Here is a 14,610-nt window from a genome sequence, read left to right on the forward strand (position 1 = left end):
TTGTGTTGGCATTTTTTTACTTAAAAAAAGTTTTCTATATTTTTTTAGTTGTTTGAGTGCATCTTTGCAGTACATAAGTGCATTACTGTGTTTTTTTTTTTTCAATTAGACTGCAACTGCAGCAGATATTTGTTGTTTATGATGTATTTCAGATCAAAAGCAGGGTAATTAAATTTTTTTTAAATGCTCTGTAAAGGCAAGGAAGGATATCTAAATCATTTAACAGATTTTAACCAATGCAAAAAGACAGTTTCTGTAACATATTAGCTAAAACTTCTTTTGTTTTTACAAATAACACAATCTCAGCCTGAAATAAGCCAATTTTTATAATTGAAATAAGTCCGAGGTTAAAAAATGGACAATGAACGCTGCCCTTGAGTGTTTTTCTAATGAGTTCTGTAAACTGTGGACATTGGAAAAACAATGACATTTGTGTTCTGTGTGCCGCAAGCAGCTTTGTGTGAGAGTCTGCTAGATCTGGGCCATGTGTGTGCAAAGCCTGGAGGAGACACCTGGCCTTTTGAAAACCAACAGATTTTATGTGAGCAAGTACAGGAGCAGTTCCTGTACAGTAACAGATGACACGAGATAAGACGAGAATGCATGTGAAATTATTCGACAAAAACCTTTAAAATACTGTTTGAAATGAATTTGATGGTATTATTTTGGTTCAGATTTTTTGGGGCTTTTCATATCACTGACTGGTGTTTCTTCTGAAACAACACCACTGTACTGCTTTTTATAGCAGTTTGCAACTCTCATTTACAATTTGACGTGAGACGAACTTTTACAGTGACTGCGTGCTCAAAAAAACAAAACTTTTTTTTTCTATAATTCAAATAAATTATTCAGAAAAAAAATACTAAACCATCACATTTACTAGACATAAATATCGCAAATGCACCCTGTTGCTACTGTTGAGTCATCCACTTCCAGAGTAAAAACATGAATGTAATAAACAAAATATAGGTCACTTTGGAAGAACTCTAGCACCATCTGGTGGCTACTTGATGCTATTGCAACATTTATTTAAAAAAAAAAGACATTCTGAGCCAATAACAATTATACACGTTTACTTCCATATAAATATATACTGGTTTTTAGTTTATGTCTACACAGAAATAGAATTAGAATATTTAAAAAGAAAAACCCAACATGCCCAAAGAGTACATATCATTAGGATGAAAACAGTTAAAGTATAAAAGTTTTTAAGTTTTTTATTTGGTATACATATTGATTTACACAGTGTGTATATATCTATATACACAAATATACATGTACAACATGTGCCACTGTTTAAAAAAAAAAAAAATAGAAAAAAAATGTGTTCTTTGAAAACTAAGGGGAAAAAATGCATGTGCTTCATTTGGAATCAGTGCCCTGTAGCACATCTAATGAGTAACCGGAATGATCAGATGGCTGTCATACAGTAACTATTAGTTTTATTTGCAGAATATGCTTAAAGAGAAAAAAAAATTGTATAATTATAATAAAAAAATCTACCAGAAGTCAATTAGGCAACCCAAGACTACAGTGGCAGCATGGACCCTTAGTGTCAAACTAGAGAAAAGGATTAAGTCTATAACACACACACGCACACACAAAATGCATAAGACAGTGCATAAACATATAAAGTAAAGTCACTCTTAAGAGCAAAAACACTTGTCTGGTACACAACAGAAACTCAGGCATGCTCTGGATCGTCGGAAATCATTTCTCTCACGCTTGCATACGCAGAAACCAAAAGCACAGTCGTGTACCACCGCCCTGCATTACCGGGCTGACCCCAGAAATGCTTGCACAGTTGAGGTGCGTGCACATGCCCACACACGCACGCAGACACACAAAACCTGCAAGAAGTTGGGTCATTCACTGAAAACGTGAGGACCTATGTGCACGTACAGCAAGAAAGAGGGAAGTCATCTTGATGTAAACCACCTGAAATTCATTAACAATGGTATTAACAAAAGAGGAGGGTATATCTTGTAAATATGTAAAGTTGTTGTGTGTTTGTGTGCTAGTACAGACATGTGCTTTGAGTAATAAGGAGCAGGCAGTGCTGGATGTGTTTATTAAAACAACGTCTCTGGCTCCCTCCTGTGGTCACTCAGAGTCTCTCTGGACCTCCGAGGCGTCTGCGCGACAAATGGGACAAGTTCTGTTGGCCTGAGGAAAAACAGAAGAAATCAAATGAGCTCGGAGGCCATCCATGTCAGGTTACCATGGTGACTAATTCAAAGCAGCACAATTTAAGATATGCAACCTAAAACAAAAGGAATAAAATGGACAGTGTCTAAACTGGTTTTGCTTTTTAGTCCATATTAAAATGAATAAATATTGATTTTGTAAGCAAACCTTCAAGTTTTCTCTCTAACATGACCAGACAAATGTTGTGTTTACTAACCCTCAGCCACTTGTCAACACATTTTCCATGAAACTCGTGGCTGCAGGGCAGGACTCGCAGCAGCTGACGCGACTCAAAGTCACTCATACACACTACGCACCTGCAACAAAACACAAATTAGACTCCAGCAGAAACGGTCCACACATGACAAATCCCATCATCTGTGAATGAGAGCATTTTTGTCATTTATTGGACATTCTATGGAGACGGGCCAACCGTTAGAACAGTATTCACAAAAAGAGAGCACGGAAGTTGCTGATGAATGTATAAAACTATTTATACAACCTTTTTTGTGCCACCTGTAAGTAAAAGAATAGGATAACTGAATCAAACATGTTCAGAGGGAATATTAACTTGAACAGAGCCTTGCTTCTGACTCCTTATAGGGTGCTTAAATGCAATTCTCCCTTCTCGACACGTAGAAGGCTCTGAACGCACAGAACTCACAGTGTTTGTTCCGACTGGTGGTTATTTGGATTGAATCGATAGGAAGGAAGCTGTTCGATGTCCCCCTTGGTCAGTCCTCTCAGCTTGGCCTCTCCCAGCCGCTCGGCGAGGTTCAGGAGGGCCTTTGGGATAAAATACCATCAACGCCACAGAGAATAACAATCTGCCACAAACAAAAATACAAAGATTAAAACTTGAGGAACCTCATAGTTCTCCACTTCTCCATCGTCTACATCCAGCTCTAGGCTGATTGCAGGACCTGTGGGCTGAACAGGCAGCATTGACCTGAGGAAATAATAAAAAGGATTCACATCTTTTGAGTTCAGTCATTTCTGATGTGAAGCAGACATTCAACAAAATAAAAACCCTATTCTATCAAACATTTAATATTTTTGTTACTTGTTTTCCAACAAATTGTTGCCACCTTTAAACTTTATTGGTTCAGTCAGATCAGCTTCCCAAATGAACATCAACAGTTAAAAAAATAGCTTTACACTTACAAGAAGTAAGGCAACAGGCTTGGGTGGTAAGGCGAAGGTGGAAGCTGTTGTGAGCGGTATCGCCGCCCAGGGAGACGTCGAGGAATGAAGTTCGGATAGGACTGCAGAAAACAATTTCCCATGAGAAAAAGAACATATATACACAACCCAGTGCTTTAAACCTTAAGGCTCACCATGCCAAAGAACTCCTGCGACAGAGGATCATGGGAGAGGAAGTGGAGCTGTGTGGAGTGTGGGGTCAGAGCAGGGTGGGTGGCAGGGGGATAGTGGAGCCCCGCCCCCAAAGACAGATGCTCTCCAAGCAGCTCCACATCGTTCTCTATCCGCTGTAATGGCTAAGAAGGGAAGAGCAGGAATGTAAGTGTATGTGCATACAAGTCTAGTTTGTGTTCCAAAATAAAAATGAAAAAAATTTAAATCAAAACTTCATGTTAGCTGCCCAGCCCAAGTTCCCAAGATCTACAGCCACCCCCACCCCCCGGGTCTCCCTGTACTGCTGATTACCTGGATCAGGTGTGTTTAGTACAGAACGTGGAAACACCCCGGTCAGTATCAGTACCAAGAGTGGTAGACCTCAAGGACCAGGGTAGAGCGGGTGTACTCTAATAGGTTTGTTCATTTTTTTTAAGTACTGTAAAGAAAATTTACAAGTTTCTTGTTGCAAAAGTTGTAAAAATGTAAATAGGGTTACTTCAAGACCTGCTCGAGGTCAATTTTGACAAAGATGCAAGCAAAAAAAAAAAAAACAAAAAAAAAAACAAATTACTCGTATTTACCCATATGTGTGAAAGAAGCCTTGCAGCTAATCCATTTGAATAATGCAAATAAGGAATTCATTAGCAGTAAAAAGCCATGTGTTTTGCTATGCTACATAATCAAAAGGCAGAGTTATTTTTGTAAATGCATAACAATTTCCATCACTGCAGAGTGCACACAGACAGTTTCTTCTAATGCTAATTTAATAGAAATTAATTAAAAACAACTTTTACTTGTGTGTTATAAATATATTTCTCAGTGCATTCATTTTCTAGTAACAGCTCTTATAAAACTACTTAAAATTTGATCATCCCTTACTTTCTTTTTGGTTTTCTAAAAAAAATAAAAAAATAAAGAAAACTCAAACATCATTAAGTTTGTCTAGATTTAACATCAACATTAAGATAAAAAAATTTAATTAGACCAAGACAAAGTTCAGACATAATAGAAGAACCTGAAACATGAGCAGCATGTGGATTTTTACTCACCGATCGTGCTTGCTGGGCAGGGTACGGTCCAAACTGTCCAGGCTGCGGCAAGTGAGGAGGATGATGGGAAAGGTGAGCAGGGGGGTGACTGAGGTGAGGGGGAGGAATCAAGAAGGCTGGGTCACTTGATAGTAAGGATGGGAATGGGTATGGCATTGGTAAGTGCTGAACAGAACAGGTCGGAAGTACCTGATGCAACAAAAATAAAAAGGCTTATTAGTATATTAACAGCAATGACAACAAAACTCAAATACTCAAAGTAAAACCAGCTTCTATGTTAAATACCACTGTGTTAACTTGGACTAAAAATAAAAACGTTCTGGAAAATACTTTTCACAACAATAACTTTTTTTTTTTTTTTTTAATAAATGCACTCACGGGAGGAGGGACGCTGCAGACGGGATAGTGTTGCCCACTGAAGACGACAGAGCATGCTGGGATCTGCTGTGGGCCGGAGCGGGCCTGCAGGCCTGGGGGTGCTCCAGGAGGAGACACGGGAAATGATGCTGGAACTGAACCCTGATTATGGACACCAAACGAGACAGTGTTTATATTTAAAGCACAACAAAATGATTGAAAACCAATTGGCTCAAATTAACAGATTTTACTGGCATGCAGGTACAGAATTAGCATAAAAACACACTGACATAGTAAACAATAACTTTACTGGCAACAGATTATGCTTATTGTATCTAGTAAAGAACCCAGACAAGAGCCATGCATGCAACAGGACAAAACAACAGTAAAAGGTCTTAGCTTTTGTTAGAATCAGAATTTCTGTTCTGCGATCACCTCTACACAGTAAAAACTGAGGATTTTTTTGTTTCTATTTGTGCCAGGCCATTTAAAAAACAACTTAGGCTAAATATGGTTTAATGAAAATTAAAAGATGAGCTTAACAGCCTTCAAGTGCTGTTAATGGTGCCACTATGACAGCATTAAAGGCTTTTTAGTGATTTTATTACTTTCTTGTTTTTTTCTCCCCACTGTGTTTGAGGAAAAACCCTCCAGCAGCTTTAGGATGGTCAAATTTAACCCATCACACAAGTCATTTTTTAGCAGACATTTGTTTCATGAGGTTTCTGTAAAATACAAACAAAATGCTGATTTTTTTTCTTCATTTTTGATCAAATATTAATTAAAAAGGAAGTAGCAAAAATAACTGAATCTCTACGAAACCTATCATATATTGACAAATTAGCTTGTCTAACTTGAAGGCCATTACTGCAGTGTTTGTGTGGAACTTTCTGCTCAAACAGGACCAACCTGCTCGTGGAGGTCAAGCACTACACTGCTCTGCTGCTGAGGCGGGTGAAGGTGCTGTGGATGGGCCCCAGGGTGCAGGAGCCTGGGAGACAGGTTCGGTGACTGGTGGAGAGGCCTCGGAGAAGGATTCGGAGGGTGATAGCCCGGTCGTTCATCCGGCCCTCTGGGGGGCTGCTGGCTGTACGGTGGGTAACCCTGAGGTGGAACTAGGTGTCTGTAGTTCTCATCTTGATGGCCCAGTGACGGGCCGTGGTGGGAGTGGTGATGGTGAGCGTTGAGATGGTGATGGTTGTGATGATTGTTGTTGCTGTTGTAATGGTGGTGGTGGCCGTTGTTGTGGCCGTGGTGATGGTGGTGCCGAGTCAGACGGTCTCGACGCCCACGCTGGCGTCTCATTGGGGGGCTTGGGTCAAACAATGAGGAAATGTGACACAAAAAAGTAGCTTTGTGAACATTTGCATGGGTTGATTTATAAAAAAAAGTTTAAGCAATGTTATATTTTTCATTAATTCAGAAAAATATGCACATAGAAAACAAAATAAACTATTTTAAATTAAATACTATATAAAATTCTAAGAGTTAATTCTACTAAAAACAAGCCATCAACATTTAATAATTGTTATAAATGCAGTAAAGTTTCCTAAATACCCAAATTATTTTCATTTTTATGTTTATCAGTATTGTGTGGTCAGTATAAATGTAATCTGCCAAGCAAACAAAGCAGGTCATTTCAAATAAGAATGTCGAAAGGTCTGCATTCTGTAAATATTGTGTGTCATAAAGATTTGTCTGGAGTGTTTGTGTCCCAAACACACCTGCGGCGGTTCCTAACAGGCGTGTGACATCTCTCTGGTATGAAATGGGGGTGTGGTCTTCGACTTGGCGGCAACTCCCACGGGCGAATGGGAGAAGATGGAGTGGAGGGAGGGGCAGAGCTCAGATCTATCATGGACTGCTGGGAAAGACGTTGTCTTTTTGGGGTGGGACTGTCCTCCATCTGTCCGTGAGGGGAGGAGAGGGCGGCGGAAAGGACGGAACAGGTAGGACAAAGAAGGAGAATGAGTCAGAGGGGGGATGAAAAAGCAAATGCTATTCAAATCAGGAGCACGGCAGAAAGGAACACACTGTGGTTGCTTCTCATACTCACCTTGTCCCGATCCTCAATGCAAACATTGTCTGGATGAAAATGCAGGACTCCACCTGGAAATGGCAGAAAGAAAATGACTGTGCAACACATCAACTGCACCACCATAATTAATGTAATGCACTGCACCAAACACATTCAATTCATTTAATTTAATTTTGCAAAGAAATCACAATAATCATCCTCTTCTTTGGCTTTGAGTTGCTACCTTTAAGGGTCACCACAACCAATCATCTGCCTCCATCCAACCTTATCATCTGCATCATCGCACCAATAAAGAAAACAAAAAAAAAAGCTTAAAATTAAACATCCCATTTCTTTTTATGAGCTTTACCACAACTATTACAGAGTAGCATAATAATACTGGTCAGAAAACATTTAACATTAAAGAGTCCGTTTCTGTTTTTCTTTTGCTTTTCATTGTTTTTATTTTTTTACTTCATTCTAAACGTATTCTGTTTCAGTTACGCTCAATAAAGCAATTAACCAACCAGAGAAAGGGACAGTTACCAACACAATTGATACAATTTTTGAGTGGAGGAGAGTTCTGATCTATAAAGGATTAAAATGAACAACGGTTATTAAAAGTTTAGGCTTTTTAGGTGATAGGGTCAGTGAGAGTAATAAGTTTATCGTTAGAATTTCTTTAAAATAAATTTTTGCTGAAGTTTGGCTGAAAAAACATTTATAGAAAAAAAATCTTGGGTAAAAGAAATTAAAGGATTTTTTGATCATTTTAAAAATAAGACATACATAAAAAATGAAATTTACTTATTTAACTGAAAGGAATTATGTCCCACAACAAAATACTTGTTATCAATAAGGACAATAGAAATTGTGGACTCAATCATTACTACTTTAATGATAATTCATCATTTTTGATTAACACTAAACCCCTCATTTTTTCTAACCACAAGTAAATCTTGGATAGGTCATTTTTTGCTCAAATGTAAATAAAAGCTGAGATTTTTTTTCTTATGCATTGTCTTAAAGTCCCACTCAAATAATTTTTTATCTGCTTTCCCACTAGCTTACAGCCTCTCACACCCTGACCTAACATTAGTGGTGCAAAAAAAAAAAAAAAAGCAAGTAACATTGGAGCTATCCAGCTGTACAGTTTTGAACCAGATTCGAGCTCAGATGAGGAAAACAAAGATGTGCATGAATCTAGTGATCTGCAAGTGGATGGATCAGAATGCAGCGGAGCACTGAGAGCTTGTGGCCCGCCCGGTGTATTTGCTACACAACAAATAAAATATTTTTCAAACTGACTTTTTTTTTTTCCAATCTACTCCTGATTCACAACCATTTGAATAAAGAAACACTCAAAAATGATTTTTTTTTTTCAGATTAATTGTACTTATACATGTCCTCCATCATTAAGAAAGGCCAAAGTACATGCCAGCAGCACACACGCACGGTTATTGGTTATTTTTACATTGTCTTGAGATTACTGAATCTTTTTTAAATATATATTAAACTCATCTTCCAAAGGCAAAACGGAGATGCAGGTCAGGCGTCCAAGATGGTTTCCATATTTTAATGAAATTCTATGAAAAGCTATGCATTCACTTATTTAATTGTTTTTACTTTTTGAAAGCACAATTAGACATATTTTCTTTGAATAGAAAAGTCATATTTGCAGGATTTAAAAATGTCTGCATCAGCTGACACTTTAGGCATTTAAATCGATGTGTCTGGGAGGCTGGAGGGGTCTCATCAGGGGGTGTGTATCCTGCGTGGGTGTGATGCGATTTGCTGTAGGCCCCGTTTGCATTCTTGCTTACCGGCTCCGGGGTTCCGGTGAGCTCCGTGCGTGGAGTGGCGCGGCACCCCTGCAGACAGGTAGCTCCCCTGGGAATGCTGCTGCTGCTGGCTCTCCGGGTAGCTCCGTCCTCCGTGGTGCAGCGGCCAGCCCGGGTTGCTCTGCGGCGGGTAGCTCCCTCCTCCACCTCCGCCGCCGCCACTGGCGTTCATTACATTGCCGTTGGTGACCGCGTTCCCGTTGCTCCCAACACTCCCGTTAATGGCAAAATGATAGAAGCCAGAGCGAGATCGAGACCGTGTTCTCGGGGGGTCCATGGTTGGAGGGAAAGAGGGCGGTGGTGGGTGGGATATGAGATCAGGTAGAACGAAGAGAAAGTCGCTCTGAAGCCTCCTCTCCTCCGCTTCCTAACCCCGCGACGAGCCTCTTATAGTGGGAGTTTACACCGAGATGTTTCTGTGGCATTTAAATGTTTTCGTCTAATGAGAGTACACGTAGAAGCAGTCCGACTCAAACCACTCTCATTTACTGCACACCAATTTAATTCAAATTAATAATAATGTAAAAACGCATTGAAGCAACAAATTAAACTCCAAAAAAATCAAAGTTATAGGAGCTGTTAGTGAAACAGTCCAATTAAGCTAGCATCTTCCCTTTTGTTATTTCCTTCTCTTTCGCTGAATCTCCACAACATTCAGAAAATTATCGGTTTTAGTTCCAATTATTCCCGACTCATTTGCGTTTGCACCTGCGTTAAGAATAAGCAAACCGTCACTTTTTTTGCACTCTCAATCGAAAACAGAGGAGGAAGAAGAAGAAAACCCAGCCGCCAAACAGGCAAATCCGTCAACACGAGCAAAGATGGCTAACTGTCGGGCGTTAGCAAACTATATAAAGCCAAGTGGCACAATAGTGGTATTAAAAACAAAGTTACTAGCACACGCTGTGAGAGTGACTTAACTGCAACGACTCGCCACCAAAGTTACACCCCTTTGCGTCGGCTAACTAACCCCGCTCGTTTATTGGCAAAAAGACGCTTTCCAAGCTAGCCCAAGGCTAACAGGAAGGAGATCTACAGGGGAAAACAAGAGCAACTGTGCCATCGTTACGACCACACTACGTACCAATGCTTAGCTAGCACTCTGAGAGGACAACAAGCGGGCTACGCCGACCCACACAAGACGAAGACTTGATACCCTGTCCGCCAAGTAAAGCGGACGATGTTTCTCATTTAAATCCCCCTTCGCATTCGCTATCGGGTGTTTTCTCTGGTCAGCAGGGAGCGGAGATCAATCAATGGGAGTCTCGCGTCTCTGCCGAGTCCTAACCAATCGAAAACCGATAACCAGTTAGGCCGTAACTACAGTATTTTAATCCAAACGACTTACTAACATTAATACAATTTTACACCACTCAATGTAGTAATATATTTTTAAAATTTCACAGTAAATAAAAACGATTTTGAGGTTTCAATCGTTCGGAAGTTGATTAGTTTTGTCTAGCAGACCTCAGGCAGCGGCTGCGCTCATTAATAATTCAGCAGTTTCGCAGCACAGCTACTATGAGACAAGAAAGGGAACTAGCAGAAGAAAGACGTGGATTACACGCACCGAAATCTACACAAATACATCTCGTGATAAAACCCGAAGACCAACGCAGTCGTCCGATCGTTTTCAGATAGTAAACGTCAATATAAAATAGAAATTCATGTATTAAAACAAATGGAGAAGATGTAATTCAAATGAAAATGAAAGAATTTATTAGGAAATAAAAAAGGTATTATAGTCCGTTTAATTACAAAAGGATCTATTGTGATAGTACAATCTTTTTTAATTGTTCATAAACATAACTAAAAGCACAATGCATTATTTTTTTTATACAAATACAAAAATACAGCATTTTAGTTTGTTTTGAGATGAACAAAAACAAAGTCATATTCTTTAAAAATAAAATACATTTGAATCATTTATTAGCGTCTGTGACGGACTCTCTGATTTGGAGAGAAAACTTTTTCACCTCCTAAATTCTCATCCTCGTATGGATGCAAGTCCTTTCGCTTCATCTTTTTCTTCCTTCGTACATCTATGAGTTTGCTTTTCCATTTTTTTCTACCATTCAGCTCCTTCTTGTTTGTTTTTTTCTCAGAAGGGTGTATGGACCGCCTGTTATTCGGGAGGGCTTTTTTTGACAAGTCAGCTGAACCGCTTCCATCCTCACGGTCAAAGCAAGACCTTCCCAGGAGCCCGCCTTCCCTGACCGCTTGGGCCTTCCTCCTAAGTTTCTTCACTTGGCGTCTTTCTCTCCGCCTCTCCGGCCACGTCTTCCTCCGTCCACTTGTCCCTTGCTTGGTTTTATTTCTTCCCTGGAACAAAGACTCATTCTCATCTGATGTTTCCAAGTGTTCTTGTCCTGGAAGAAGGAAAACCAGACATTGATGTAAGATGTCTTAGATTATTGCTCCCATTCTCAGTTAATATGTTGTCACCCTTTGCCCCCATCTGCCTCCTGGTCTGATGCTGAAGAACATCCTCCAGTGAGTCATAATGGCAAACATAAGGCAGCGTTGGAAAGGTCCCCCTGACCATCCGTATCCTCACACACTCCTAAAGCCACACAAAACAGATGAGTCAGAAAAGGCTAAAGAGAAACTATTAAATTGAGAAGACAATTATATTCTCACTTACATAGCCATAGTGTCCCCGTTTGGAGCAGTTGTAGCAATGTGCACGACTTTTACGAAAGACAGACTTCGATCTGAGAGGAGCACCTGGTCTGACCTGTGGAGGATTTTTTTTAAAGGGAAACCATTATTTAAAAGCATAAAAACGGTTTTGCATTTTCCAGAAAGATTCAGTTAAGTTTCCAATAATGTTTTTCCTTTGTTATAAATAAACCATATGTTTCTTTCAAAAAACAATACTTCTTTTTTTAAAGAAGAATCAATAAAATGACAAAGGTAAGGCAATTAAATCTCAAAGAATTAAATGATGTCTGTGTACCTTTTAGTTTTTAAATTGACATCTATTCCCCCTTGTTTCTAATAAGCTAGTTTGAAGGATCGTACCCTGTTCTGCCCTGCAAATGCATAAGATATTTTCTAAATTGTATCGTTTTTGATTCTTAGAAACAGTTTAGATCTGGATAATTGGACTAAAGTAAAATTCACTTTAAACAAAAAAACATATTTTTACTAATGTATGTTTTCTTATGTTGTGATTCCATGTAAATATTATTTTTTATCTAAAAGCAGCAAAAAAAAATTAATTCATTCATTTTCTTAGCTGCTTGTCCCTTTCGGGGTCACAGAGGTGCTGGAGCCTAACCTGGCTACTGATGGGCGAAGGCAGGGTACACATAATACTGTAGTGTAGTACACATAATCTTCAGATATTTACATTTATTTTCTTTATCAAACTAAAGTAGCATCCGCATGTTCAGCTTTGGTCTCATCAAACCACAAATGTGTACATCTGTCTAATCAAACTGCTATCCTTCAGATTTAAAATGTAACTCTATAAACAATAAAGTTTTTTTTTTAGTTTTTTTTTTTTTTTAAATTGAAACGCAGAGATGCTTAGCCACCCAAGTGGATTTAAACATTTGAACATTGTTAGCTTTAAAGTTCAGTTAAACTTGTCTTATTTTAAACCTACCAATACTTTCACCTGCAGATATTTCCAATCATTTTAGAGTTTTAAGGTTTTCTATGATGAAAAACTCTGTAGTGAATCTAATTTTTTTGTTATAAGCCGCACAACTCTGGAACAATCTCTTTTCAGAACCACATTTGATATCTGGTCTACCATTTTTACTCAGAAGTTTGTGGAGTTTTAATCCATTTATTGAATTTTTTTTATCCTTTCTACTGTTGCATTTAACTTTATTTCCTAGTTTTATTTTTTTTGTATTTTCATAAAGCACTTTGGCAACCTAATAATGTCACCAAGTCCAATAGAAACAATGTTTGTTTTTTGATGTTTCCTGATTTGGAACAATGGCGTCCCCTTAAGCTTGGACTGAAGCGTAAACTCTCTAAATCAAGCGACACCAGCTCTAACATAAAGTCTTCTTTTACAGGAGGTTGAAACGATTAAATGTCAAGTATTGTTCTAAAAAATAAGGAAACTAGCTTTAAAGCTTATAAATGTGGCCAATTTATTTACAATTTTAGACACATTTTGTTCAAAAAACCTTAGTATCTATTTGAGTTAAGATTCTATATTTTATTTTCCAGTTTGATTGAATTCCTGGATCGTTCATGTTCAGAATTTTGAGAAGTTACAAAGGACAAAATACAGCCAATAGAATGTGCTCTTACTGTGTGGTGGTACTGGCGCCATGTATCCGGACAAGTCTGCAGAAATTCACCGCAAACACAAAATAATACATACATGAAGAACATAAGGAGGGATTTACTTTATTCTAGCTCCACTGACGAAGCAGAAATACAGCAGTCTGTCATGCTATTTGACCAGTGCAACACAGACCTGACAGATCCTTTCAACAACTCTCCTACAGCAGAGCTCAAAGTGAGAATTGATGTGCAAACTCACAAAGGAAAGGTGGCCTCTCATCCCACAACGTCTGCAGTGTTGGTTCCACACTGGTGGTATCCCGCAGGGACGGACGCCATGAGAAGGCAGGCCGCAGTCCGGACAGGGGCAGCCCGGGCAGTTTTTCTGGATGTGGCCTTGAGTCCCACAAAGAACACAAGTAGGACTTTTCTGCATGACCAGCAAAAGACAACTTTAGTTTTTCTTTTTTTATGTGTATTAAACTGAAAGTTTTGTTGTTGTTTTACCTTGTCAAGAAAACAACTTTTGGCAGCATGTCCCGTCTTGAAGCAGCGGTGGCAAAAGGAGGACCGCCCAGGGAAGAAATATCGGCTGACCAAAGATTGATCAGAACCATACTACGGAAAGAAAATTAAATAGAGCATCCAATTTTCTAAATGACAATCAGTTATATCAATCTTAAAAGAAGAAAAAAGTTACCTTGTCTTTGTCTGATACAGCCCAGGTATCATTTTGGGATGTAACACTCTCATCTGTCACACCTGTGATTGAGAGAATAGACTGTGTTGCTTAATAGTTACCTCAATAAAAGACATTTTAATACAATAAATAAGTTTTTTTGTGTCATCGATTACATCAAAAACTCTCGTCTTTAAGACAAATGTTCATTGATTTTTTTATCTTTTTTTCTTGTATGTCTTTTGGAGCACAAGAGCGTCGAGTTCACTACTGGAAAGTTCACAGAATCACTTATTCAAATGTAGTGGACACCAGAATAGGAAATGCCCAAGTCCAAACACAGGTCATCAAGCAAATTTAAGTGTCTATGCAAATTAAAATAAAGCCAATATTTAAGTTTTACACAACTAAAGCCACTAAAACAGCCTGTGGATCTTTTCTTTAAATAGAGGACACTTAAAATATTTTATTCTAAGCATGGGTATTATTAATTTATAAAAATAAGATTGTATGTTCCTCATTGTTGTGATAATATGCACATATAATGGTTAATAATAAGATTAATGGGTTTAATATTATTTAACATTTAATAATAAATTATACCAATTGTTAAATAAGTACAGCATAGTTAGTTGTTGAAATGTTTAGACTTTGGGCTCTGTTGCTTTGCACACAGAGTAATAATTTACATTGTTCCAAATTCTTGAAGACCCACTTTGATGCAAATTGTGTTTTTTGGTGTTTGTAATATGTCCTTATGGTTTTTTTCTGATGATGGAGGACAACTATATAAAGAAAATTAAGCATTAAGCTGCATTTATGAGTATTTCTTTATACAAATTGTTGTGAATCAGGAGCAGACATAAA

General features: G+C 38.4%; 2 protein-coding genes across 3 annotated transcripts in view; both read right to left on the bottom strand.

The window, feature by feature from the left end:
* Nucleotides 1–2,040: 2,040 nt before the first annotated feature.
* LOC112153405 (E3 ubiquitin-protein ligase RNF38) lies at nucleotides 2,041–10,066 on the bottom strand. 2 transcript variants are annotated; one of them, XM_036213937.1, is made up of 13 exons: nucleotides 8,793–8,931; nucleotides 7,214–7,262; nucleotides 7,009–7,061; nucleotides 6,677–6,858; nucleotides 5,862–6,264; nucleotides 4,974–5,114; nucleotides 4,596–4,784; nucleotides 3,525–3,686; nucleotides 3,352–3,452; nucleotides 3,055–3,136; nucleotides 2,852–2,973; nucleotides 2,405–2,504; nucleotides 2,041–2,166 (listed from the first exon to the last, which is right to left on the bottom strand). In XM_036213937.1, exons 4-13 carry the CDS (start codon nucleotides 6,856–6,858, stop codon nucleotides 2,104–2,106), a joined length of 1,545 nt encoding a protein of 514 aa, XP_036069830.1. In that variant the 5' UTR covers nucleotides 7,009–7,061; nucleotides 7,214–7,262; nucleotides 8,793–8,931; the 3' UTR covers nucleotides 2,041–2,103. The 2 variants fall into 2 exon arrangements, with proteins under 2 accessions (XP_036069830.1, XP_024139375.1); XM_024283607.2 differs by lacking the exon at nucleotides 7,214–7,262 and having other exon boundaries at nucleotides 8,793–10,066.
* A 476-nt stretch (nucleotides 10,067–10,542) lies between these two features.
* LOC112153471 (zinc finger CCHC domain-containing protein 7) overlaps nucleotides 10,543–14,610 on the bottom strand; it is a 5,192-nt gene continuing 1,124 nt past the window's right edge. Inside the window, exons 2-8 of the mRNA XM_024283716.2 lie at nucleotides 13,765–13,826; nucleotides 13,572–13,682; nucleotides 13,324–13,494; nucleotides 13,089–13,124; nucleotides 11,455–11,547; nucleotides 11,256–11,373; nucleotides 10,543–11,179 (exon numbers count right to left, since the gene is read on the bottom strand). Of these exons, the coding sequence (XP_024139484.1) occupies nucleotides 10,740–11,179; nucleotides 11,256–11,373; nucleotides 11,455–11,547; nucleotides 13,089–13,124; nucleotides 13,324–13,494; nucleotides 13,572–13,682; nucleotides 13,765–13,826 (1,031 nt within the window). The 3' untranslated portion in view covers nucleotides 10,543–10,739. The remainder of the gene's footprint in view (nucleotides 11,180–11,255; nucleotides 11,374–11,454; nucleotides 11,548–13,088; nucleotides 13,125–13,323; nucleotides 13,495–13,571; nucleotides 13,683–13,764; nucleotides 13,827–14,610) is intronic.

This window comes from Oryzias melastigma, linkage group LG10 (assembly GCF_002922805.2).
Source record: "Oryzias melastigma strain HK-1 linkage group LG10, ASM292280v2, whole genome shotgun sequence".
Lineage (NCBI taxonomy): Eukaryota > Metazoa > Chordata > Actinopteri > Beloniformes > Adrianichthyidae > Oryzias > Oryzias melastigma.